General features: G+C 35.5%; 1 protein-coding gene across 1 annotated transcript in view; it reads right to left on the bottom strand.

Moving 5' to 3' along the window:
- LOC150103736 (E3 ubiquitin-protein ligase COP1-like) overlaps positions 1–26044 on the bottom strand; it is a 405850-nt gene that overhangs the window by 78508 nt on the left and 301298 nt on the right. Inside the window, exons 14-15 of the mRNA XM_090396516.1 lie at positions 22192–22300; positions 1950–2031 (exon numbers count right to left, since the gene is read on the bottom strand). Coding sequence (XP_090252642.1) covers positions 1950–2031; positions 22192–22300 — 191 coding nt within the window. The remainder of the gene's footprint in view (positions 1–1949; positions 2032–22191; positions 22301–26044) is intronic.

Below are 26044 nucleotides of genomic sequence, written 5' to 3'. Positions count from 1 at the left end.
CTAGTAATAGATTAATTTGGAGAAAAATTGTTGATAGGAGATTCATAATAATGCAGTGCCATCATCTCAGCCTGCACATCCATTGAGGGTATATATTAGGAAATTGAGAGAGAAATAAGATTTATCGTACTGTGAAAAAGAATATGACCATTTTTTTTTGGGGGGGGGGGGGGGAGGGGAGAATATCAGTCAAGTGGATAAAATGCTTAAGTAGCTGAGAATACTAGTACGCACATAACACACCAAGCAGTCAACTATAAATTTTACAGAGTGGATAAAAAAAAGAGTTATTTACAAGAAGTGACATTATGGTTATCTGAACTATTCTCAACTCTCTTCTCAAGAAGGTTTTTGTTATTTGGCAACAAACCTGCCAAAACTTGATGCTTTCCTCAGCTACTTAAATAACATAAATGGATACAGTTTATAATAGAAATAGAGAATCATGTGTTATCATTCCTGATATATTAATAACATACCTTATATCGAATGGTCCATTTAACATCTATTGCTAGTTATATACACTAGTCAATAATATATTCACTGTAACTCATGTCACCGTCCATGCGGTTAGCCTAGTGGCTACAAGCTTTGCAACCATATCCCTGGGAAAGGAGTGTCCTGGGTTCGATTCCTGTTGCTGATGTGAGGAGCTTAAGGATCTTTCTCAGTCATAGCCAAGTTAGCTGGTCTTGGGCATGGACAGCAGGGTTTTTCTCTCCTATTTATCTGGGGTTTTTCCTCCTGCAAGCAGGCAAACTGGCCCCATGGACCACCAGCTATAGCCATGGAATATACTGGGAGGCATAAGGGCTGGTCACCTTATCCTCAGGATGGATACAACTTAGAAGGGCTTAAGATAGCTCTGTAACAGGCTAGTAGGCCTAACACGTAGAAGGGAGAAGAAGAAGAAGAACTCATGTCACCACCCTTCACAAAAATTAGAGAATAATTAATAGCCTTAAAAAATAAAATTTAAAAGCATCAACTGTTTGTTTCAAAAAACAGATGGTTCAAAACAGAACACACAATTAACAATTTTATGGAAAATGACAATAAAAGCAAATTGACATAAAATTAACACAATTATTACATATGAAAAATGGTATATCTATAAAAAATTAGCATGTTACTACTATAATATTAGCATGTATAATATAATTAGCATGTATAATATTACAACTATCTTTAAAAATCCCTTAAATTTAAGCTATGGTGACAATTTTCTCCTTTTCATTCTCTGCCTAGAAATTTACCAAATTAGTTCCTCTTGTGACATTGCCATACAGATGTTCCATTCACTAATGCCAAAGCATAACTAAAAACTCAACACAGGACTGACTGAAACAGCATCCTAATGTTTACCAAGACATGGTATGAAAGAGCATTCCATGGACATGTGAGGTCATCAACCAACCATGCCTCAATAAAAATGATGGAATCAAAATTTCAAAGATAGATTTGGTCTAAACACATCTGATCCATTCAACAACATTACAGCTTTCATGAAATCAGTCATCCACAGATGAATCACAAACTTAATGCATGTTAATGTGACTAGCTTGCTATAGTGAAATGGTAAAGTGTCTATGGAACTTCTGTTGAGACTTTTTTTTGGTAGAGTGTTATAGTGAGTTTGCTATAACATTCACTATAATGAATGTATACTGTATCAAGGATTCATGCATATGCTAAAAGAATAGTAAGAACCCAAACATAGAGTATTTCGTCATTTATAACAAATAAACAGCACTGCAAGCTGATCTTCAGAAGTCTTTTTTTTTTTTTTTAAATAGGAATGTAGAATGAATAATACTTGTATCAACCAATTCCTAGTTGCCCTACACACACACACACACACACAGTGACTGATAACCAATATTAATATAAAAAAAAAAAAAAAGTGCATGCACACAGTCAGTGTTCTAACAGTATGGTGATTTCCTTACCTTTGGCATCATCAGAACCAGAAGCTATTAATTTTGTATCTACTCGATTGAAGTCTACACTCCAACATCTCTTTTCATGTTCCTGTAAGTATTGAAATGACATCTGTTTTGATATTTAATGTACTGTAAACATTAATATAATATACAGCTTTTATCATTTTCTGTTATTCGAAATGAATACATAAATACATAATATAAAATTACTTTTTAATGAATCTGTGAATCAACTATTTGCTGACAAGCTGAAGTTCCTTTCTCTTCACCCCAATTCTTCTGTAATATGAGTTACAGAATTGCTTATGGGGAAAAAAGATCATCATAACCAGGGGCACGCCAAGAGTATTTGCCGCCCAGATGCAAACTTTTATCGGCCACCCCTAATACTGCATTGTATAATCCAAATTAGATATTAGCTACATAAAATGACGCCGCTCGGGTGCGGTGCACCCCTTACATCTCCGGGTTGGTGCGGCCCTGATCACAACTACAGCAGACACGCAATAATTTTAATAGGGAAATATCAGAAGAGAAAACAAAAATAATGGTAACAAGAAAGAACTAATACAATGTAAACTGGAACTAAATGGGAAAAATATCAGAACAAGTAATGGAATTTCAATACCAATGAATAGCAGCAATCTCTAAAAGTTAATAAAGCTGAAATGTTAAAATACAACAATATGGGAGGAGGGGAATCTGTGAATCAGTAGCTCAGAATATCAACCATTCAAATATTTTGACTACTCTCTGGTCACAGTCAAATGTGACTAGTTTTATTTCTGTTGACATATCCTTGACAATGCCTCATTTACTGTTAGGAGAAATGATGAATTAATTTAACTTCTGTGTAGTGAATAAGCCACTTAAATTTTTTTTTAAGTACAAACCAATACATAAATCTAAATAAGAGCAATCAAGAAAGCACCTGGGCATTTGTCTGATATCTGATATTCTTTGCCAGATGACACCTAACCTTGAATCTCCCCTATGGAACTTTTTTGTGGCTTAAGATTAACTTGCTTCATTATGTATCATTCACCTGCTATCTCTAATTCCCCCCCCCCCACCTCCCAAGTTCTGAAAATCATTCTAACCTTTTTGGTTTCTTATGTGTGATGTCCGATTTCTTGGATTCCAGCTACCATAATTGTAGTCATTTTCCTTGGTGACTAATGTCCAAAATTCCAACTAGCTACCTTTATCTAATTAAAGCTGAGACATTTTTACTGTAAACAATGCCCTAAAGAAATTGTTCATCTCCCAACCAAAATTTCGGATAATCCTCTTCACTCTCTCAACACTCAAGATTTTTTCTAAACCAGTTTTTCTTACAGGTATAATGGCAATTGACTGCTCCTCTTGGGAATACAAATCACAATCTCATACAGGATTCCTCTCTAGTGGAATATCCTCAACTCAGCTAATTCACAACCTTTAGCACTATGATAATTTCAAGTGCAAAAAGATCACCAAGACTTATTTCTCCAGTCAGACTACTGTTTCCATTCTCCAGATCCCAAAACTTGTGATACTGTTACAGAAATAATAATGCTAGAATGAGGGGTTTTTATTCCCTACTCTGCTCAAAATTTCCACTACCCAATATTCAAGACATGGTTTTCCAAAAAGTGTATTAGGATATAAATAAAATAAACCTGTTAACCCATTTTATTCCTCTATAGGGAACAGGAGAGGAAGTTTTAATCTTATATAATTTTTTGGAGGCTGAGGGGAGGGGAGTTAAATTTCCACTGGTAGCCAATCGCAGATAGATAGATGGCCCAAGACTATCACTAATTATAAACAGAATATAGTGAAGAGATGGCATACAGTGCTACCATCTATTGGTCCCTATCACGATATTTATTATATGAGTTCTATGGTCAATTTTCTTGAGTTTGTGGGATGAAAAAACCTGAGTTTCCAGGAGAAAAAAACCTACCTGTGCCAGAGATTTGGTAACTTGGAACAGTCAAAGAAGGGATTAGAAAAAGTTCAAGTTGGCAGTTAGATTCAAACTGAAAACAGGTTTTTTTTAGGTGACCTAGCACCATGGATGCAAATGCCACTTCTACAGGACTATACAGGTCCATGTATCAGGATTGAATGAAAAAAAAAATTTGTAAGTGGCATGAGACAAAAACTCCCACTTCATTTAAAGTGGGAGCTTTTGTCTCATGCCACAGAGAGAACATGAAGGACATGGTGCTGCACCTTCTCACCAAGGAAGCTACATGAAGAAGAAAAAGACGAAGTTGACATCCTAGCATCTTCTAAGTCATGCATAAATGATCAAGGAAAATCACCTCCTCCTCTACCTGGACCATTGCATTGCATGCCTAATGCGACCTGCTTTCTGAAGAAAGGAAAACTCTTCCGTCTTTCTAGACAAGAGAATTCTGAACAACCTGGATACCAAAAAGGCTTCTTGTGCTGATGGTATTCCACATGGCATGACTAAGAGATGTGTTACTGAATTAGCACCTGTTCTTTATCATTTCAATACTTCATTATACTCATCTGGCAACAAACCTATAGCATGGAAGCAAGTCCATGCATATTCAATTCCAAAAAGAGGTGGTAGTTAAGTACCATCATCTACCATCAAACTATTGGCTTACTGTTGTCTGAAGTAATGAATGTTATCAGCAGTCAACTTTTTCAACATATGGAGAACAGCCAACTAATCAGTGACCATCAATATGGATTTCACCAATCACGATCCATAGTAATCTCCTTGCCCACATCACTCACCTCTTGACACATGCAATGGAAATCTGCTGTTGTTCCTGACATTTCCAAGGAATTTGTAGGTGTTCCTCAGCAGGGTCCTGAAGCAAGAAATTTAAAATTTGTTAAAATTTTGGAAGATGTTACTAAACCAAAAGCAAGAAAAAATTCTTTATAATTAGTTTCTTTTTGTAAAAGTATAATCAATAAACCTATTATTTAATTTTAAATAACGTTCATTAGCATATATTACTGATATTTATCTTAAGTTACAGGATCTATCAAAATGACCCCAACTAGGTCCAAGATTTACTATGGTCAGGCCTGTTATTTCATCACAATCTTTCTTTTATAGATAAATGACTTGACCCCAAATCCTATTCATGGTTTTGCTGATGACGCCATTCTGCACTCCTCCTACTCACAAAATTCTGCAGTGGTTAAATGTCTCCAGTTTCAAGATCTACAGTAGTGTCCTAAACACTAATCTCCATGCCATCCTTCAATGGGGAATGATAATCTAGTCACTTACTCCCAAAATTTTTTTTCCTCCCTTTTTTCTCACAAAAAAGACCTTAGTTCATTTTCCCTTTTCTTTGATAAAGCTCAAGCTTAAAGGTCAGAGGAGTTAGGTCTCTCTCTCTCTCTTCATGGACCAACACGAATCAACAAGCTTTGTGGCACAAATAAATCGCTTTTATAGCATCCTCAGCATCTCAAAAACTTGATATCCTGTTTTAGTCGGGACACTTTTCATCTGTCCAGCTACTAACTCTGTACTAATCCCAAATATATCCAATCTTAGAATCCTGCTCTAGCATTTGGGATAGTTCAAAAAACCTCTCTTAAAAATTCACATTGTCCAGAGAAGAGCAGCTCAGCAGAGTGATGACCCATTTTTCAGAACTCGTTTCAGCCAGTCTCAGAACAGATATCAGCATTGTCTCTTCTAACATATATTTCCATTGTTGCTGCTCAGCAAAATTGTCATCCATCATACACCCCCATTTCTGCTACAAATACAATAATAGGAGTAACAGTTGGTAAACATCCTTTTACATTTGAACTACTGATTCACCAAACCAGCTACTCTCAATTCATCTTTCATTCTATCTATCTTACTTTTGCATCTCCAAATAAACTATTCCCCAAAAATTACAACTCCAGCTTTTCAAAAATGAATATCAATAGATTACTTTGTCCTTGACCACAGACCACAATCTGGCATGTATATATATGTATATGTTTTTTATGTGGAGCCCATACATGAGAGGTTGATCTATAGTACAAATGTACTTTAGATCAACCTATAGTATATTAGTACTGTGTATGGGTTGGGAAAGAAGGTACTTGTCCACATCAGATTTGAATGACTGCAGACTGCATTCCCTAGGGAACACATCAAGGGGAAGACTGTTCCATAGTATGGCAGTTGCATGGGACGAAGGAGGAGGAGAAGAAATTTGTTCTGTGGATATCAAGGTGCGCTGTGTAGGGATGTTGAGCAGCAACAGCTTCACATGTTCCAACGAGCTTAATACTAAGTGGGGGTATTATTGATGCTATTTCAGACGAACATTTTCCATGGAAATATTTGTAGAATACACATATTGTAGAGAACAATCCTCTGTGAGAAAGTGGGGTTGAGTTGGTAAGAGATGGGTCATTAATAAGTCTAATTGCGCTCCTCTGTATTGAGTCAAGCATTTTGAGAGAGTTGTTTATTATTTTAACGGTATAATATAACGGTTTTTCTGCGTTCTATTATACCGTTAAAATAATAAACAACATGTTCGACGAACACATAAGTCTGTCCACACATTTTGAGGGAGTTTTTGGGGAGCCCCACCCCATATGTTAGAACAGTATTCAATAGCTGGATGGATTTGTGAAAGGTTAACAGCAGTTCAGGGGTGAAGTAACATCTTGAGCAAAAGAGAAATCCTAGTTTTTTAGAAGCTGAGGATACAATGTGTTTATGCCAGGAGAGGCTTGATGTCAGGGTAATTCCAGGAAGAGAAATCTCAGATTGTTTGGAAATTTGTGTATTGTCAAAAATAATACTGGGAGAAGCTGGTTCTTTTTTTTTTTTTTTTATGAGAAATGGGACAGTACTGGGTTTTATTTGCATTGAAATAGACAAGGTTATATGAACCCCATTGGAGGATGGCTTGGAGGTCTGAATTAAGGCAGTGTATATACAGGCGACATAGGACAGAAGACAGTTCTGGTGCACAAACCTTCAAGACAATTGGAGGAATGCAATCAGGGCCAGGAGACTTTTTTTTTTATCCAATTTAGACAGTGTTTTGTTGATCTCTTTCTGACAAAAGGATATGGTGGGCATTGTATGTTGGGCATCTGGAATGGTTGGGGATCATTTGCCATTGCTGATTGTGCGTGCATTGGAGGCAAAGTGTGAGGCCAGGAGATTTGCCTTTTCTGTAAGAGATGATGCAATGGAGCCATCTGGATATGACAGAGGCAGGAAGGGTGTTGGGCAGAAGTTACAGCCAATTGTTTTGGCGAGAGACCAAAAGGCTTGGCTGCCATTTGGACAGGCTGCTAATTTCTGAGCTTCTGCCAGAAAGAATAGGTAGGATTTGGCAGACTGCAGGTGGTAGTGGACACTATTAAGGTTGGAGTTTAGGCCACGGATGTCGGTAAAGTGGATTTGTAGGGTTTTATGAGTCATGTGTTTGACCACACGGGTCCTGCACATTTCTTATGCAGTGCCTGCATACTAGTCACCATGGTGACTGCTAGTGGTGTCACTTGGTTTTTGTACCAATTCAACTTGTCTGTAGTCGATGCTCCAACTGTAGTCACCATTTTGACGTTTTTCTGCAAGTTGTCTTTGAAGATGGAGTCCCTGTTCCCTTTGTGCAAATGACAAATCTGGTTGAGCACGTATGCGTGATTGTGGACAAGTGTCTTTGAACTTGTTGATCGCTGCTATTAGTTTTGATGTGCTTATCGGCATGTTGCAAGTCACTTTTACAAGGAGTGGAAAGTTTGTTCCGTCTCTGTTTATGGGTCCGAAACAATGCCACCTGATGATATTTTTAGGGTTAATGTTGCATTCTTCAGATAGTTTGATGATATCTTCTTTTAGTGGTTTACCGGGTTTTTTTTTGGAAAGTTCAAAATGACGGCGTTGAATATTTTGTTTTTGGCCTCCATCTAGTCATGCACCGTTGTTGCGATTATTTCATGGAGTTCATTCATGGGGAGGAGTGAACTTACGTTGTGCCGTTGATCGTCAGTTGATTCGAGCTTGGTTTCTACTGAGTGTATTTTAGAAGAAAGAGTTTTGTTCATAACACCGACGTGTTGTTCGAGCCTTTCTATATGTTTGCCTAAGTTCAGGAGCTGTTTTACAGATGGGAGGCACAGCGAACAGAAATAGGGCTGGTTAAGGTCGATACATATCTTGTGTGCCATTTCATCCATTTTTGTGCAGGAAGCGTGTAACCAGTGGCAGCAGAACTCGCACATTATACCCTTTTTTATCACTGATATCGATTTTGCAGCTGTGTACTTTGTGGGTTTGTCAGCAATCGACGGCGCTACGCTGGCGAGACATGGGGTGCTTGTTCATCATTGGCTTTGTTGCAGCCATCTTTGCTTCGTATGGTAGGCATAGCAGGCGCTTGCACGTGGCCGATATATAAATAGTTTAATGCATTAAAAGTACTTGCAGCTTGTGCTGAGGTTATCTTCTTCTTGGTAGCAGCTGTTAAGATTTCCTTTTGGTGTTTAATTTGAATAGAAAACTCTTGCAGTAGCGATAAAATGCTGGAGCACCAATGCACTAGAGCCTTGTGGCCTCTCATGCGGGGAGATATATATATATATATATATATATATATATATATATATATATATATATATATATATATTATAGAGCCCGTGTAGCTCAGTGGTTGTGGCGTTTGCACACCAGGGGACTTGACTGCACGAAGGAAGACTTTGTTTCGAATCTAGTCAGCAACTATAGGAAATTTTTCTAAGCCTTTTTTAGACCGGTTCCCTGAGTTAGTAGATCTCTAGCATAGGCAAGCAGGTTTTTTTCTACCGGAAACTCGGGATTTTCGTCCTGTAAACTCCAGAAAATCGACAGATAAGTTGGAAACCATGCATACAGACCAAACACAGCACTTTTACAAGTCACTTAATACTTCCAATAAGAAAAGTGGTGGTCTCACATAAGGAAATGAAATTCATCTCCTACCTAAAGGAAGCTAAATAAAATGTCTTTTGTGATTTCTAATATTCATTATTTTGGCTGAATTATTGTTTTCAATCTTTCAAGTTTACGTCACTGAAATAAATTTTATACCATAGAAACATTTATTTCACGTTTCATTTTCATACCTGTTTTGGTCCTTATTAAAATTATTGCCTGAAACTTCTGTCTAACATTACTCTACCTCTCTTCTAGCAAGATGATTCTATTGCAGCATTATCAACAGAGAAAATTAATCTTCCTCCTTACTTTTCCCTCCAATTTTTATACTGATGACCTAGGCGAAACATTCTTCTATCACACCAAATACATCACATTTAATGCGTTATATGATTTAAAAAAAAGCAATCGGGATAAAAACTTTCCTGGACTGATATATTTCTAAAATTATTCAGACGGGTTATGCTATAGAGTTCACTCCATGTGCAAGGAGATGTCGGTCAGCAAGGGTTTAAGAAAAGAAGAAACTTATTAATATTTTTCTTAGAAAGCTGATATCGATTTTTCTAGATTGCAATTGTTGAAAACAGTGGCAGATAAAATAAAAGAGGAAGTGAAGAAGCATGTCTGGTAAGTTTACATTTGAACAGTAAAAGGAAGTTGGGCAGTTGCTGCTCATGTGTTTTAACAATCCCAATGGAAAGTGAAGGAATGATGTATGCCAGTTCGGTGATGCACACAAAAGTACCTCTAGAAAAGATGTTAAACCACAGCTCATGGTTCAATACACCATTTGAGAAACAGGTGTTGAAATGAGAGACAGGGAGAGGGTGTGTGTGTGTGTGTGTGTGTGTGTGTGTGTGTGTGTGTGTGTGGGAGGGGGGGTTCGTCTATCATCAGACATTATGGACAGCATGAAGAATTTTTAGGCAAATTTCTGGTGAACCAAGCATCTGCATCGCAGTTGATTTTAATGAAGCCCTCTTGTTGAAAAGACCTGGGTTTGAATCCCACCTGGAATGTGATAAACCTTTACCAGGGCTTTTCAAGGGTGAGTTAGCCAGTCTCATATGGAGGTGTAAGCATTTTTCTTTCAGGAGAACACATAATTTACACATAAAAACATATTTAGGCATAAGATTAACCATCTTATTCTAAAATTAAAGTTATAAAAGCAAATCTGGCAGATCATGGGTCTCAAAGACCTATAAGTACCATGGATTATTGTATTATTTTGATGAATAACTTCAAGCATGCAAATAATTCTAAGCCTGGGCAGATTTGGGAATTCATACAGAGCTGGTAGACATATGACTGTAAGCATAGATCTTGAAGTTTGTGCACTATACTCTGTTGGATGAGTACGAGGTATTCTCTTATTTCACTAATATTTATCTTATGGATTTTAAACTAGCTCATATTCAACATATTCTAAAGGGATGACAAATCTTCACCATCAAACTGCTTCTACTGCTCACTTCATAATCCGTGTAACTTCATTCCAACCTTTAAATATTTTTCGTTGTGTAAGTGTTCTCCAGCTGGTGTACCTGCTTTCCAGGAGGGAAAAAAAAAAAAAATCTGATTTTCAGTAAAAATCTCTAGTACCTCATGAGCCTAAGCAACTTATCTTCAATTGAAAAGATAAATATGGCTTAAGTTATAAGATTTTGATCTTTATCAAAGAGTATTTGTTGCATCATTCTTCCTGTTTAATGGCAGCACATATCAAAAATCAGTTCCTGCTTATATGGAACTATTCTACTTAAATAATGGTTACCAGTAAGGATTCAGCTACTGTCAATCAACAGAGAATCTTTCTTCTTATGTCACCTATCTGCAAATAAATATTATGGAAAAGTTTGGAGAAACTCAAGTGCTGCTCTTGATAATTCAAAAGCATTTGATCAGGTCAAACACAAAAGTCTGAAGCATGATTCCATTTTTTGTATTTGTTTTGTCAGAGAAAAATAAACTGTCAGCAAGTTTTCTCTGTTTCATGTGATGGTGGATGAACCTTTATCTTTATACTTTGTAAGTAATGATACATGGATACTATATACCATGACCTCTGTTCTTTCACATGTTTTCATTCTTCTATATATCAATGGCCATATCCAGGTTTATTGTGTATGCATGACTGAGCAATTACTTAACTTACAACAAAGAAAAATAGCACTATTTTGAGCTCTATATCAAGGTCAGGAATACATATATATGAACTGAAGATCCATCACCATACACATAAGGAAGGGATAGTATAACTGTTTTGTTACTTTCATCAGCCTGACCTCTGGTGAGAAAATGAAAGAGGAGGAAGAGTAAAATTTAAAATTAAAAAAACTATAATGAAAATTTATAATAAAATAAAAATGATAAAAAAAATTTAAAGTGGAATCACACCAACTGCTACTCTACTGTCCTGCTATCTTTAGATTCTGTCCACTGATCAGGTTTTCTTCTGTTCTATACCTGATACTATATGGGCTACAAATGGATCTTCCAGACTGGTGGAATTGCTAGTCCATCAATCTTGTTGAGACTGGGATAATGAATCAGCATCTCATAAACACTTCTTTGAATTTTCTTTCACACCAAGTTTTGGCGTGGTGTAGAGACTTGGAAAGTACCTTTCCAATTAATGCTGTGACATGTTCAGAGTGCATGTTTAGGAAGGCCTGTTTTACCATAATGAAAGAATTTAATGTGTCATTTGTGTTCATCTTTTCTGATTGGTATTGTGCATCCTGTTTCTCATATACAGGGTAAGTTGCACATGCAATGAATTTTATAAAACACTGGTTGGACAAGGTAAGGAAGGATATCCTTAGATGAGCTAAGTATGTTGATTAATTTTGTGGAAGATTTGAGTGTTGCCTTAGTATTGTATTTATGCAGTATTCTATTTTTTTTCTGAGATTACTCTAATGTACAGTATGGCACTTGTGTCATCTTTTTTTTTTTTTTATCTTTAGAAGCATTATTGTAAAGGATCCTGTGAATTTTTTTTTTTTTTTTTTTTTTTTTTTTGATGTAACCGTTCTTTATAAATTGGCCTCATAATTTCATATTCATTCTTTAGCATATGTTCTGATGAGCAGGCATGGTACAACATGCCTGCTCATCAGAACAGGCATATTGTACCATGCCTGTTCTGATATTGAATTATACTAGCTCACTTAGGTGTATTGTGACGTGTGTTGTGTTTAGTTCATACATATGTATTCCTGATAATGACCTATTTTAGGTAATTATCAGGAATATCACTGTGTTAAAAATACTGTGTTACTTTTCTTAGTTGTTAATAAAGTAACTGCTTTAACATGTGTCTTTTGCCTCCATAATTTCTACACAATGAATGCTGATCACCATGTAACCCTGAGAGAAAGAAATATCCAGATTATATGACATATGACTTTTCACCAGCTGGCAGATGCTCACAGAGATATCTCCTGAAATACAACATTAAAATTGTAATAATATACACAAAAACACACAAATAATAAGTGGAAAATGTTACTAAAAGAATAAACACTTAAGAAGGGTGTTCTCTATTGAGTGCTGATAGTAAATATTAATAAGAATTAATATTTGCCATATTTATTTAGATTAGGTTGGTTTTCTGAAAACGCTGCTGATAAAATAAAATAAAAAAGGTATTGCAAGTTTCTTTTTGCTATAGTGAAGCATAGTAGTAATTTTTTCCATTTGATTCAAGGTTCGATTTCATTTGGATGCAAGGTATCCAAAGGCATGATCAGCCACACTCAACTGACCATGATTGCAGTGGCAGATGATTTCTTGTATTCTTCAAAGCAGATATTGGCAGATCTACCTGTCTGTCTGTCTGTCTGTCTATAAAATGGCAAATTGTATGAACAAAGAACCCAGGAACAGAGAAGGGAGGGAGTTGTTCCTTAGAAAAAAAGAGAGGATAGGGGCATCCAACTTAAGAGAGTTTTGAAAGCAGTGCAGAAATCATATTTCTTTAAAGTTCTCACTATTTTTCAGTGCCTCAGAGATAAGGAACAGTAATAGCATTACTACAATCTGTATGTTAAGAGGGATTTGAGGAGAACAACTGTTCCTCTTATCACCTCAATCCAGACATGGCATCAAAAGCCATATGTATACATCTACCTGTGTAGGTAGGTTTTCTATAACTGAGAAATAAAGAGTGCTATAGTGAAGATGTGTGATAAGAGTGTCTAAAAAAGCCATGTTATATTTTTTCTTTTTCCTATGGTGACTGGATTTAAGGTACTGGCTGCTGAGGCAAAGGAGAAAAGATTCTAATGTGAAAGCCATGTGGTCAAATGAAAAACACATCATTAACCCCCTCTCATGCAAAAGGGCATCATATGAGGACATGTATTTTCCCTCATAATAATTATTCATTCATAATTTAGTGCTACTGTATGCATGGAGTCCACATCTGGGGAGACCAAAGTGTTCTTAGAAACCATACCAGATGGCAGGAGTTTCAACAGAGTTACAGGAATACTAATCTCTCTGAAGTGCATGGTGGTATCAAGGAGGAAGTGAAAAGCTGCTGTTTTGTTGATTTGAATTTGGTGATTTTTGAGTCTTCTGGAAAGGTTAGTATGGTTTTATATATTGTTATACCTTGTAAATGAAGTGTGAATATTTAATTTGTTCATGTTTATTACCATATTCATAAAGCAAACTTGAAAACAACCTGTCCTCGCACGAGGACAATATGTTTGTAAGATAATCTATGCGGTAAATAGTTTGAGGTTAGAACATTCTTGTACAATAATAACTACAACACTTTTTTTTGAATGTTAGTCAAGTGACTTAATATATCATCCTACATGTTTCACCAATTCTGCTATCGGCATCTTCAGGAAATACAATTGGTAAGCATATATGAAGGTAACAGACTAGGTTTTTAACTGACAGTTCCAATTCATACAAAATTAGTATTGTGCGAGACAATGCGCGTGTCTCGGGAAAAAGATTTATTTGTTACGAGACATGATGTAATTGGCATGAAAGTTCATTTCTTTGATGTTTAGTAATCTAATTAAAGCTTTCCAAATTTCTGGTAGCATTAGGCCCTGATTCTTATTTAGGTTTCCTGTTGAATGGGCGACCGTAGCAGCTTCCTTGAAGGTTCTGGAATGGTAGTTCTCTTCTATATAGGGAATATGACTCTTATCCCACTCAATGATATGGTTGGTAGATGCAAAATGTCAAGAAAGGCCTGAAATGTCTTGTCTGTTGTTTCTGACATACCCTATGTGTTCCTTCAGTCTCGTTTCGAAGCTTCTAGAGATCTGACCTTGGTCTTCTGAATATGGACTGTGCATGGATGTTATAGCTGATGCTATGTCAGTGAACAGATAGAAAGACATAAGGTGATATTTGCATTTTGTTGATTGAGACACAATACCTACCAAATATAAAGACAAAGCAATAAGACCAGTGTTGAAAAGGTTTCATGAAACATTCCATGTTGCTGTCAGCCCAGAAGAATTTCAGAGTGTAGATAAGATGATGATTCCATTCAAGAGACGTTTACAACTCAAACAATACTTAACTAAGAAACCAAAAAATGGAGTTTCAAAATGTGGGTGAGGACAGGCATTTCAGGCTATGTATATAGCTTTGATCTTTATGTAGGTGCAGATCCTGGAAGACAATTAATCTTGCTGGTAAGAACTTCAAGGTATATGCAGACAACTTCACGAGCACCCCGCCCCCAATTAAAAAACTAAAGAAAGATATTATGTGGATACATGCAGAAGAAATCGACTTCAAAGTGCTGACAAGAAACTGAAAAATGAAAAGGATTTGCAGAAGATGGGACGAGGAAATATGTCAGTTACCACGTCCTCTGATGGTATTACTGTCACTAGATAGGTTGATAATTCAATAATACATGTGGTATATAGCTACTTAGGAAAGGAGTCTTTCTTTCCAGCTGAACCTGAAAGGCTCAGCCAGAAAGAAAAAAAGTATGTTGAAATTCCACTACCTCGCAGCATAGCAGTTTATAACAAACATAAGGATCTAATGGACCTTATGTACTCTCTTATGGCTTTGTATTGAAATGATACCAGGAACAAATGATGGTGTATGAGAATTTTTTACCATATGTTGAACGTACTTTTATGTAATGCATGGATCATTTGGAAATGGGAAGTAAAAGAAAATTGCATTTGTTGGAATTCAAATCAAGAGTGGTAACTGCTTTGATATATCAAGGTTTAGCACAGCTAGGTACAAAGAAACAAGGATGCCCTTCAAGTCAGACACACCAGCACTAAAGAAATGCAAAACTCACTCTGTGCCACATGAGAAACGTTTTGACGGCAGTGGACACTTCCCAAAGAAGACAACAGGTGCTAATGACAATCATTGCAGAGATGTACACTGCAAGAGTAAAACAAGATGCATCTGTGATAGATGTGAGGTTCCAATCTGGAATGTTTTCAGTTAATGCACCTTAGCCATACAAAATGAGGCAAAGAGAATAAGACTGTCCTTGATTTACATAGCTGTACTGCAAATTCAAATTGTTCTACTTTTTTGTATGTACTAAGTAATCCAAATTTTTATCACTCATGCAGTGTTTCAGCAAAATATAAAATGTTTTGTATTTACATATACAGGATACAAATTTAGCAAAATTAATAAATTCATGGTAATACTGTAAGATTAAATTGTACTGGATCATGCCATTATAATTTTTTATAAATGAATATAAAAATTCATGCATGAGAGGGTTAACACACTTTAGCCAGATAGGTTTCAGACATCATCATCAAATTCCTGACATTTACCCTCATGGGGTGTACAGGATACGATAGTACTACATGAAAAATTTACATCATCACTAACTTCCTATCTACAACTTTACTCCAAATGAATCTGTTAGCTGTCAAAGCTCCACCATTGTCAGATCTTATATTTCTATCTTCTAAGGCACTTTTTACGATATCAATCCACCTATATCTTGGACTTTTTCCTTCCAACCTGGCAAAGAAGACTTGTTTTGCTAATCTTTCCTCTCCCATTCTGTTTAAGTGACCATAATACCTGAGATTAGCTCTGCCAATGCATTCCTGGATGTTGACAATATAAAGTTCTTTCTTAATATCCTCGTTTTTAATATGATATTGCCATTGATGCCATCTCTTCACGCCTCTAATCTTTCTCAGGACTCTCGTATCTGTGACTTCTAGTCTTTGGTCAAGCGTTTTACTTCTGACCCAGCTCTCAGATCCATAAGTTAAAACTGGTTTGAACACTGTCTTGTATACAGCTAATTTAGTGTATTGACCAATTTCTCTCTTATTCCATATAAATTTATTCAGTTGACTTCCTACCAAACCAACTTTGATCCTGTTGTCTATTTCCATATTTAATTTACCATCTTCACTAAAAATCATGCCTAAGTAGCTGAAATGATTTACTTGTTCTATAGGTTCTCCATTCACAATGCAATTCGACAACAAAGCATTTCTGGTCAAATATCATCTACTCCAGGTGCCTTTCCACATTTCAGGCTTTTGATAGCTTTTTTTACTTCAAGTACAGATATGTATTCTTGATTGCATGCCTGGTCAGTGGTTTTTTTTTTTTTTTTTTTTTTTTTTTCACTGTGCTGTCATCACTACTAGTTTCATTTAGCAATTTTTCAAGTAATTACTGTGTTAAACTGTGAATGAAATTGTTTTGTATATTTTTGTTTTTTTTTTCATTCACATTTAACATAATCTACCATATACCAAGCAAGACTCTGTATTTAAATATTATTAAGCTATTTTAATTATTACTATGTTAATATTATAAGAATTTGTATTTGATAATTTAACTGTGCATTAATTGAAATGTAAATCTTCTCTATTTATTCCTACTTGTAGAAGTTTAATGTTATGCAATAGCTCAATTTTATTATGTTTTGTTTTGTTTTGTTGTCATGGAGATGTATGTAAGTAAGCGAGCGCGAGTTTGGAACAGTGCGTGATGAGAATGTTAAAAGTTTATTGAAAAGAGTTTTAGAAAGAGATCACGAGAATAATTTAGACGGGAAGAACGGATATATAAAGGACTAATGCTGAAAATTTAGATATAGAGAGAAGGAAATAGATAAGGAGATAGAGAGGAAACATAGAGGGAGAGGATTGGCATTCGGTTAGAATAGAAGCATTCGGGAATCAGAGTGTGATAATAACGAGTCAGCAAAATCACTCAAAGAGCTAATTAAAGTTTACTAGCTGAGAGGCAGTTAGCTAATAAGTTGTAGAATAACAATTATAGCTATGGAAGACAGCTGCCTAAAGAAGATAGTGCCAAAAGAATTAATTGAATGCAGGAAGAATGAACAACTGTGCATATAAAACCTCAAGTTAAGAATTATTGTGTGTTGCCTTAATTCATGAGTGATTAGTAGTACTTCATGCAAGAACGTTTGTTTATGTGTGTAGTGACCGATGATTAATTCGGTTATTGCTTAGAAGATTTATTTAATGAGTGCTGTATACTGTTTAAGTGTTTACAGTTATAAAAAGTGTTTACGTATAAGTAGATGAAGAAAAAAGATTATCGGTAAGATTATTTCAACCTTTAATATTTCTATACAGAGAAGTGTGTGAGTTTCATCCTAGAATTTCCTTATGTTAACAGTAACTATTGCGAAGATTAGCTGAAGTGTAAATTTAAAAGTGTTTGCTTGTAAAGTGATGTTACTGCGATTTTATTGTATTTGGAACTTAAGGAACTGTGAGAAGACTGTATTGGAGATAACAAATTTACCATTGTCTGAGTTTGTATGACAGTATTATCAGAAAGGCTGAAGTGTTTATAATAACATAATTAGTGATTTGATCTTAAGTGTAAAATTTGTGATTCTAAAATTAAATGATTGTTTTTGTTAATTAAAAGTTGTATTTTGCCTGAATCTCTTTTACTGCACCATTCATAAAATATTCGAACCAAAGTGGGTAAATTAAGTAAGTTAAATATACTCGGCCAGTATATATAATAACAACATATAAAGGAAGGGTAGTTGAGAGTTGGTTTATCTTCAATTCTTGAACTAATTCCGATATAAAGTGGTGCAGTCTTTAAATATAAATCTTCTTTATATTTGAATTAGAAATCAACTTACAACTTATCAATTAGTTAAGAACATCGCAATAGTAATCATGTTGGATCCAAAGTATAGATTGAGAAGAAGTAGGATCCAGCAACTGCATACATCAAGGACATCTCTTTCTCCAGTTTTCATATCACCATTATCATCTCTAATTCCTTTTACAGCAATCTTACCTCCATTTCTGAGCTTCTTCAACAACCTCCAGAATATCTTGCCACCTTCTTGATATTTATTTTCTATGTTCTTACCAAAATCTTCCCGTGACTTTTTGTTTAGCTAGTTTTACACAGTGTTTAGCTTTCTTACATTTGTCTATGTATTCTCTAAAAGCACAAGCTGACTTATTTGCTAGGAACTTTTGATATGCTTTCTTCTTTTTCTTCACTACCTGTTTAACTTCGTGTGTCCACCATGGAGTTCTGATTTTTTTATCATTGCAGACAATCTCACCACATGCCTCTCTGGATGAATCAATCAATGTTTTCTTCAGAGCTTGCCACTGAATCTCCAAGGTTTGATATGTTACAATTTTATTATCATCACATTGTATATTAAATTGTTAGAGTTGTTAAACTTCTCTTATTTTACTTGTTAAGTGATTATACTTAATACTTAATATGTTTACTCGAGCTTGTTTCTACCTTTGTTATCTCTATCAATTCCAATTAACTTCTAACTACTTTGTGGCCACTACTATAATTGCTTTCGTGTGCAAACTCGGTAGACAAAGAAATTGCCCCAGGCTAGAGCCAAATTTCTTTGTTGCAATTCTGGAATTAACTCTGTATCAGAATTTGGAGAATTTTATTTGTTGAAGCTGCGCCATCCAAATTCTTAGACAAGAGAAGCTTCTTTGCCACTGAGTTAATTCTCGGAATGACACACTTATCGATAATCAGGCAATTAATATTTCCAATTACAAAACCTTAAATGTCTAAATTTTTCCCTTACTGCAGTTGTAGCTATCCCTGACTATTGATTTGCTCAGGTTCTATTTTAATGAGTGGTGCACTGTGATTTCAGATCAGGCAATTTGTTAGGTAAAAAAAAAAAAGGTTTATTCGTCTCACTAATACAATGCACAATTACTAAAGGTTACTTAATTAAGCTAAATCTCTCTCTCCTACAAGTTACATGGGTTAAACAGACATAACCTTAATATTCCTAATCTTTCTCAACATTAAACAATATCTGGAACTAATTTAAATCACTCTCCTTCCTACATTTGACAATCCTATACAAGCATTTACCTTATTTAATTTCAAGATATACTAGGCTATGACATACATTAGTACATTAACTCTACACTGTACAATATCTCATTCTCAGACATGACACAATTTACAGGTTGGTTAGATTCTAAAGTCCTGTTTCAATTCATGTAAGTCCAATCACAGAGCATATCTACACATTATTGCATTCTAACTCTTTTTAGTATACAAAGGAATTAAAAAGTTCCTACATTACTGAGTAACTGGATCTCTCTGGTTCTTTCTCTCAATCTTTCATTAAATTCACACAGCTTGTTACCTTCTCCTACGGTTTGCTGTCTTCAGAACAAGCTGGCGATTATGATCACGAATCACCTTCTTCGATGTGGGCGAAGCTGGTCTGCCGGGATCGGTCCACGTAGTTCCATGTGTTGTTTCGGTCTACGCTGACTTTTCTGCCGTACCGATGATTATTTGCACTGATTCGCTATCTGGCTGCATAGCTGCCACTGGACATCATTCTTCTCGACCGCACTCACGTACTCCTACTCCAAGAACAACTGTGACAGGAATCCAAGGGAGAAAAGGGCAAAAAGCCTTTAGTTGGTGTCGCCAAGTTCTATATATATTGTTTCCTGAGCTGTTCTCCCTACTATGTCACCTTCTTTGGCCAGCACCTAAATCTCTTGCACTCAGTACGTTCTCTCCTCACTGAGTTCTCCATGGGAACTTCCCGCACGCAACTTAGTCTTCGAGTATGTGACTGCCTCGGGTCTTATTTATAAGCCGATTATCTCGTATATGTCGATCTAACTTTCTCATGCTAATATAATTTTCACTAAATGTCAACTCTTGTCGGTTTTACAAGGACACATAACAATATAATACATAGGAGAATTTACAATTAAAAGACTATTTCGTTTTTTCATTAAATTTTACCTATATCTATATAGAAGCATTTTTTTCGGAAATTTTGTTACCTGTTAAATCTGAATGAAATATTTTTACAATAAAATTAAACCTTTCATTCAGGATTTAACAGATTCCTGTACACAAACTCTTTCATCTTTTCTTGAATAATGTTTATATATTTCAGTCTGCAGTTCACATTTGAGAGCTGATCAACTTTTATTCGATTTAAAACTTTCTTATGTTCTCCTTTTAAATGTGAAATTTAATTTTATCTTGTTCAAGACTAAATGGTGATCACTTCCAATTTCAAATCATCTGTACACTCTAGTGTCCTGTACCAGAGAGAAAACATCACTATCAACAATAACATAGTCAATGAGACTCTTTTTATTCCTTGCGATTTCTCTCTATGTGAATTTGTGCACATTTTTATGTTGGAACATGTATGTTAGTAATAACCAGTCCATATCCTGGGCAGAAATCCAACAAGTATTTGCATTCTTATTAGCTTTGCTCTTTTCTCCAAATTTTCCCCAAATATTTTTGTATGTCTGATAATCATTTCCTACTCTGCTATTTAGATCCCCAACAAAGACCAACTTTTCCTTTTTCATTGTCAGTTGCTTTCTCTAAAGCCACAAAAATTTCTCCATTTAGCAGAACCTTCTGTGGTATCATAGGCACAAATAAGTCTCATTGTCCAGTTCCCCATTCTGATTGTCATTGCCTAAATATAACATTTTATATTTACTGCTCAGAAATATCTCATCAGTTTTTGTCTTTTTTTTTGTTTTAGCCACCACTATTATACCGATCTGGTACTTATCTGATTCCTCAGCCAGCTCCATTTCTTTGCGATGCATGCTTTTTATGTTGATAGTACCAATCTTGAACTCTGGTGATATTGAGTTGGGATGTGTTTCAGGATTTGTTCCAGTAGCTGACTTTTCCCTGTTCGTCCTGGTTCCCTGGCGAAAACAACAACAGGAGTCTTATTTAACCAGACGACAACCAAGCTGGCATGAAATCCTGTCATGTTGTACCATCATTTTTCATTGTGGTTTAAGCCAATAAGAATACAATTTGGTCAGCTAAATCCCAAATTGCAAGCTCATCCTCGTTCGTTCAGTATCCAGGTAGATACCTAACAGGGTGCACCACGAGAAGGTAAGGAGTGGCCATTAGGTCTGAAACTCTGGTCGGTTCTCTGCATTCCTTTAAAGGCTATGTGGAGGTCTCTTCTCAGTTATACAGCTTTGGCCCTTAGGCACCTCAGAAATACAGTTCAGAAATAGTTTTTATTATTATTATTAAAAACATTAGTAATATAAATACTTATTGTAAGACAAACTATTTGTAATAGTTTTCGTGTTCTGAATAACTTAATAGTTAATTGTGAACATAACTGAACCATTATTAGATGTATTTATGTAAGGTTAATCCTAATGAAGCAGACCAAAGAGAATGTGAAACTATCTGATTAAATTAATATTGCTTATGCGAACATACTACGTACTCAAAGCATGAAAAAGCTTAAAGACAACAGGTCCTTCTTTGTCCCATCAAAAGATCATTAACAGTTATATCTAAAAAATTTCCACCACTATATTTCTGACTTAATGGATTGAATTCAGATTTACAGCCCTAGCAATAAAGGTCATGAGAAGAGCTGAGAATATTCATGAATTGAACACATTCTGTAACTAGTGTGTTTGTTTTACAAGTTAAAAAAAACCAGTATCCTGGGAAGAACTTTGCCACCTGCATATACGGCTGGCTAACTCAAAGTTCTTATAAAAGATTTTTGCATCCTAAATGTAAAAAATGAGAAGTGTACTATGGAGGTGTCTCCTAACTTATCAGAAGGTATATATTTCCTCTGCAATCACTTGAATGTTTAATAACCACTAACAGCAGACTGAAAAATCACAAATGAGCTAGTGCAACTTAAAATTTCTGAATACAAGCCAGAAATATACTATGTTTTAACTTACAATGGTTTGCTATTTGATTTTGTTACAGTGATGCCTCTCAAAATCATTTATAATCATGTTATTATTTATTGATTCCTACCTGAAAAACCTTGATTTTTTGGCTTGTGAAGGCATCCCAGACAGTAACAGTACCTTCATAATCACTACTGGCAAGCATACCTTTAAAATAGGAACTCCAGCTGATACAGCTAAAATGATAAAAAAAAAATAATAGTAATACAATTAAATACTATAGCATCTATAATAAATCATCATCATCAGCCATTTTCAATCCATTGTTAGATAAATGCATTTGCAAGATGGCTTCAAGATTGTCTGTCAATAGCATTTCTCCCATATCACTCATGCAAATCTGATGATTTATTCAATCCATATAGCATACACTGATTGGAAAGAGGTCACAGACATCCCATGAACAAGGTCATCAATCCATGTAATCAGTCACATATTTGTAGCAGATATAAAGTGGAGGAATATGATGCTCCCAAGTCAGTGCAACTGTTTCTGAGTGAAATGGCTTCAAGAAGAGAACTGATGGAGTTTGAAAGAGGTGTTGTGATAGGGTGCCACAACAGGCTTATCTGTTTAGCAAATTGTACGAGGCCATCCCAGGTCAACAATCAGTTATATCATACTGATGGAAGCGCAGGAAGTCAACTGCAAGTGCTATCCACAGTGAAAGATCCACCACACTCGCTGAACATGATTGTAGGATGCTATGAAGGATAATATATAAAAATTGCCATTCGTTGGCTGACACATTGAATGTGGAGGGTCTGGGCATCAAGTGGAACACAAATTTGCACAAAAATATTTAGAACCAAGGCTCACAACATGGGTTTCCATGGTAGGATTGCAATATGCAAGCCCCAGATTACATGAACCAACATGTAGCATCATTTTCAGTGGTGCAAAAAGCATGTAAAGTGGGACATGGAAGCTTGGAAAGCTGTGGTATAGAGCAATGAATCACACTACACCCTAAACCAAGCAAATGAACATGTGTGGGTGTTGGTGGATGCCCAGTGAACATCTCTTACCAGAGTGCGTAACTCAAACTATGAAATTCAGAAGTGGTGGTGTGATGGTATGGTCTTGTTTTTCCTGGTTTGGCCTCAGACCTCTGTTTGTGGTGCGACAAATGTTGAACTCCGAGAGGTATCCGAACATTCTGGACAATGCAATGCTTCCTACTTTGTGGCGTTTCTATGAAACTGACCAGTCTCTTTCAGCAAGACAATGAACTTGCTGTAACTGCATGGTTTGTGGATACGAATGTCACCACACTTGATCCACTTCCATAGAGACCTGAACTCAATCCTACTGAACATCTGTGGGATGAAATGGCGCATCCGGTAATCAAGGGATGCCTGTCCCACAACAGTCCAGGACCTCGTTACATGCCTACAGGAAGAATGGAAAGTTATGCCCATAGGATTGCTGGAGGCATCACAGTGAAAGCAGGTTCTCCATCTTATTAAGGTAGGTGCCATGGCTGTTTGATCATTGCTCTATGCTGTTTGTTGACTTCTTTCCAAACAGTGTGCATGTATGTATATATACACCGTATATGTGTGCACGCACATGCGAACACACACACACACACACACACACACACACACACACACACACACACACACACACACACACACACAGTGCTTTTTGTTTGTTTCTTTTCTTTTTGTAAACAAATAGGTTCTGGTACTCATTCTTTGCTAACAGGAAAAATGGAAGATTTAAAGAAAACTAAAAAAAAAAAAAACATTTATATATATATTATTACTTCATAGTGCGATATTTTCTTTCTTAAAGACAGCAACTGTTTCTGTTGCCAAAATAGGCAACTTCATTGCTCATTTCTTAGAAATCTTCATGCCTATCTTTTCCACTCCAAGAGTTCTTTCCATTCGTTTACATAATGTCCATCCAAAGTAATTTAAAATTATAAAAATAGTTATATCAAATAATTTAATAGTAGTATAAAAGAAAATTTCATTAAATAGCCAAGCTTATTTAAATACTAGATAAATATATGAAAAATTACTGAATATTACAAATTTCTAAATGTACCAAATCTTTATGTCAAGCATAACTGTTTAATAGATGTGGCAGTATGACATACCCCCCCCACACACACACACAAAAAAACTGCATATATTATACCTTAAAAAATACTTATTGGATATTTCTAAGTCATATTTAAATATACATAAGATCATCTAATCTCATCCCATTCTTTTATATTGTCAATCTGAACTTGTAATTGAGCATTTCTGTTATGATGATGATTACTAAATTGGTAAATGCCTTCCAACCATTCCAAACACTAAATACTCAATTTCCTGTACAGTGGCAGCCGGTGAAAATTTTAAGTGGTGGGTGCTGCATATACAAAATAAGAAAAATAATTCATTTTTTCTTAATCAGTAACCAATTTATTAATAAGTAAATTTACATATTAAAAAATTGCTTTATAAAAAATATTTCACCTCACCATGAACACACACCAATAATAAAAGTTCTGTACACAGAAATAATGCATGCAAGCATACAATTTATCTGTAGTGACACTGCTTAATGAGCAGTGTCAGTTTCGACATTCCGACACTGCGTTAGATTGCAGTGCATTTGTTTCGAACGATAATTGAGAAAATATAATTCTTTTCATATTTTCAACAATGACACTTGTCATAATTCAGCCTTGTATCTATAATAAATAAATAATTATCTGTCATTTTAACAGAATAAAATAAGATTTGCCAAAAATATTTCACCCTAACCATGCACACACACACCAATAATAAAAGTTTTCGTATTTCACAGATATAATGCACACAAGCATACAATTTATCTGTAGCGACACTGCTCATTGAGCAGTGTCGGATTCACTTGTTATGTGCTGCGACGAGTGCAAACGAATTTCAGCGAATCTAGCTGCAGCTGACCGAACGTGATAATTCCGACAATGCATTAGAATGAAGTGCATTTGTTTCGTAATCTAAAGCGTTAATTGAACAATTCCAATTATTAACTATTCAATCAATGTCGAAACATAAGCTGTAACCTTTAACATGTTGTATCGCATTTATACAATGTTGTAAGCATTATTATTATTATTTATAAACACATACAAAAAAAATAATTTTTTCATTTTTTGCTTGGGGGAGCTGTAATGTATATGTACAAGCCACCACTAGTTCTGTATGATGACCTTTGCCAAAAAAAGAGATCACAAAAATCTTGTCCAAACTGAGTACCAAAAAAGTCCCATAACCCTGATGGCATTCCTCCAACTGTTCTAAAAGAAAGCTTTGTTCGTTCATCTTTTTTTTTTTTTTAGAACCTCTTATTACACCAGCAAGTATCCTGAAGTTTGGAAATTAGCCCATATACAACCCATTCTTGAGAAGTGACTTCACTTTCAAACTATGATTCAATTTTTCTCACCCCAATTCTATCTAAAGTTAGGGAAAGAACCATCAACACTCAACTCCTACACTACATTGAAGGCTTGCACCTAATAAACTACTGCCAATATAGGTTCCACCACCATCAATCAACTGGGGATATGCTCAGTTATGTCGCCCATCTCTAGGCAAATAGCATGCAAAGGATGGCAAATCTCAAGTGGTTGTCATTGATATTCCCAAGATTTTTGACATTTAGTCTGCCCACTGACCACAACTTCTGCAATTGTGTTGCCAGCTTTCTGATGAGATACACATTTCATTTAATGGTGGATGGTTCTTAAGAGCTCTCTATAGAAAATATTCAAAAGGAAGATAAATCAGGAATGTATATTAATACATGAGGCAGAAATGATTGATTTGTGGTTTTTATGGCAAAAGAACAGCAAAGGTCATGCTACACCAAGACATGTTTCAGCAGTACACAGGGTATTAATAAATAAATAAATACTTCTATAAATAAAA

The sequence above is a fragment of the Typopeltis vanoorti genome, chromosome 8 (genome assembly GCF_054136105.1).
Source record: "Typopeltis vanoorti isolate ZY-2024b chromosome 8, IOZ_Tvanoo_1.0, whole genome shotgun sequence".
In the NCBI taxonomy this organism is placed as follows: Eukaryota; Metazoa; Arthropoda; class Arachnida; order Uropygi; family Thelyphonidae; genus Typopeltis; species Typopeltis vanoorti.
This window is presented reverse-complemented; position numbering and strand designations above follow the sequence as displayed.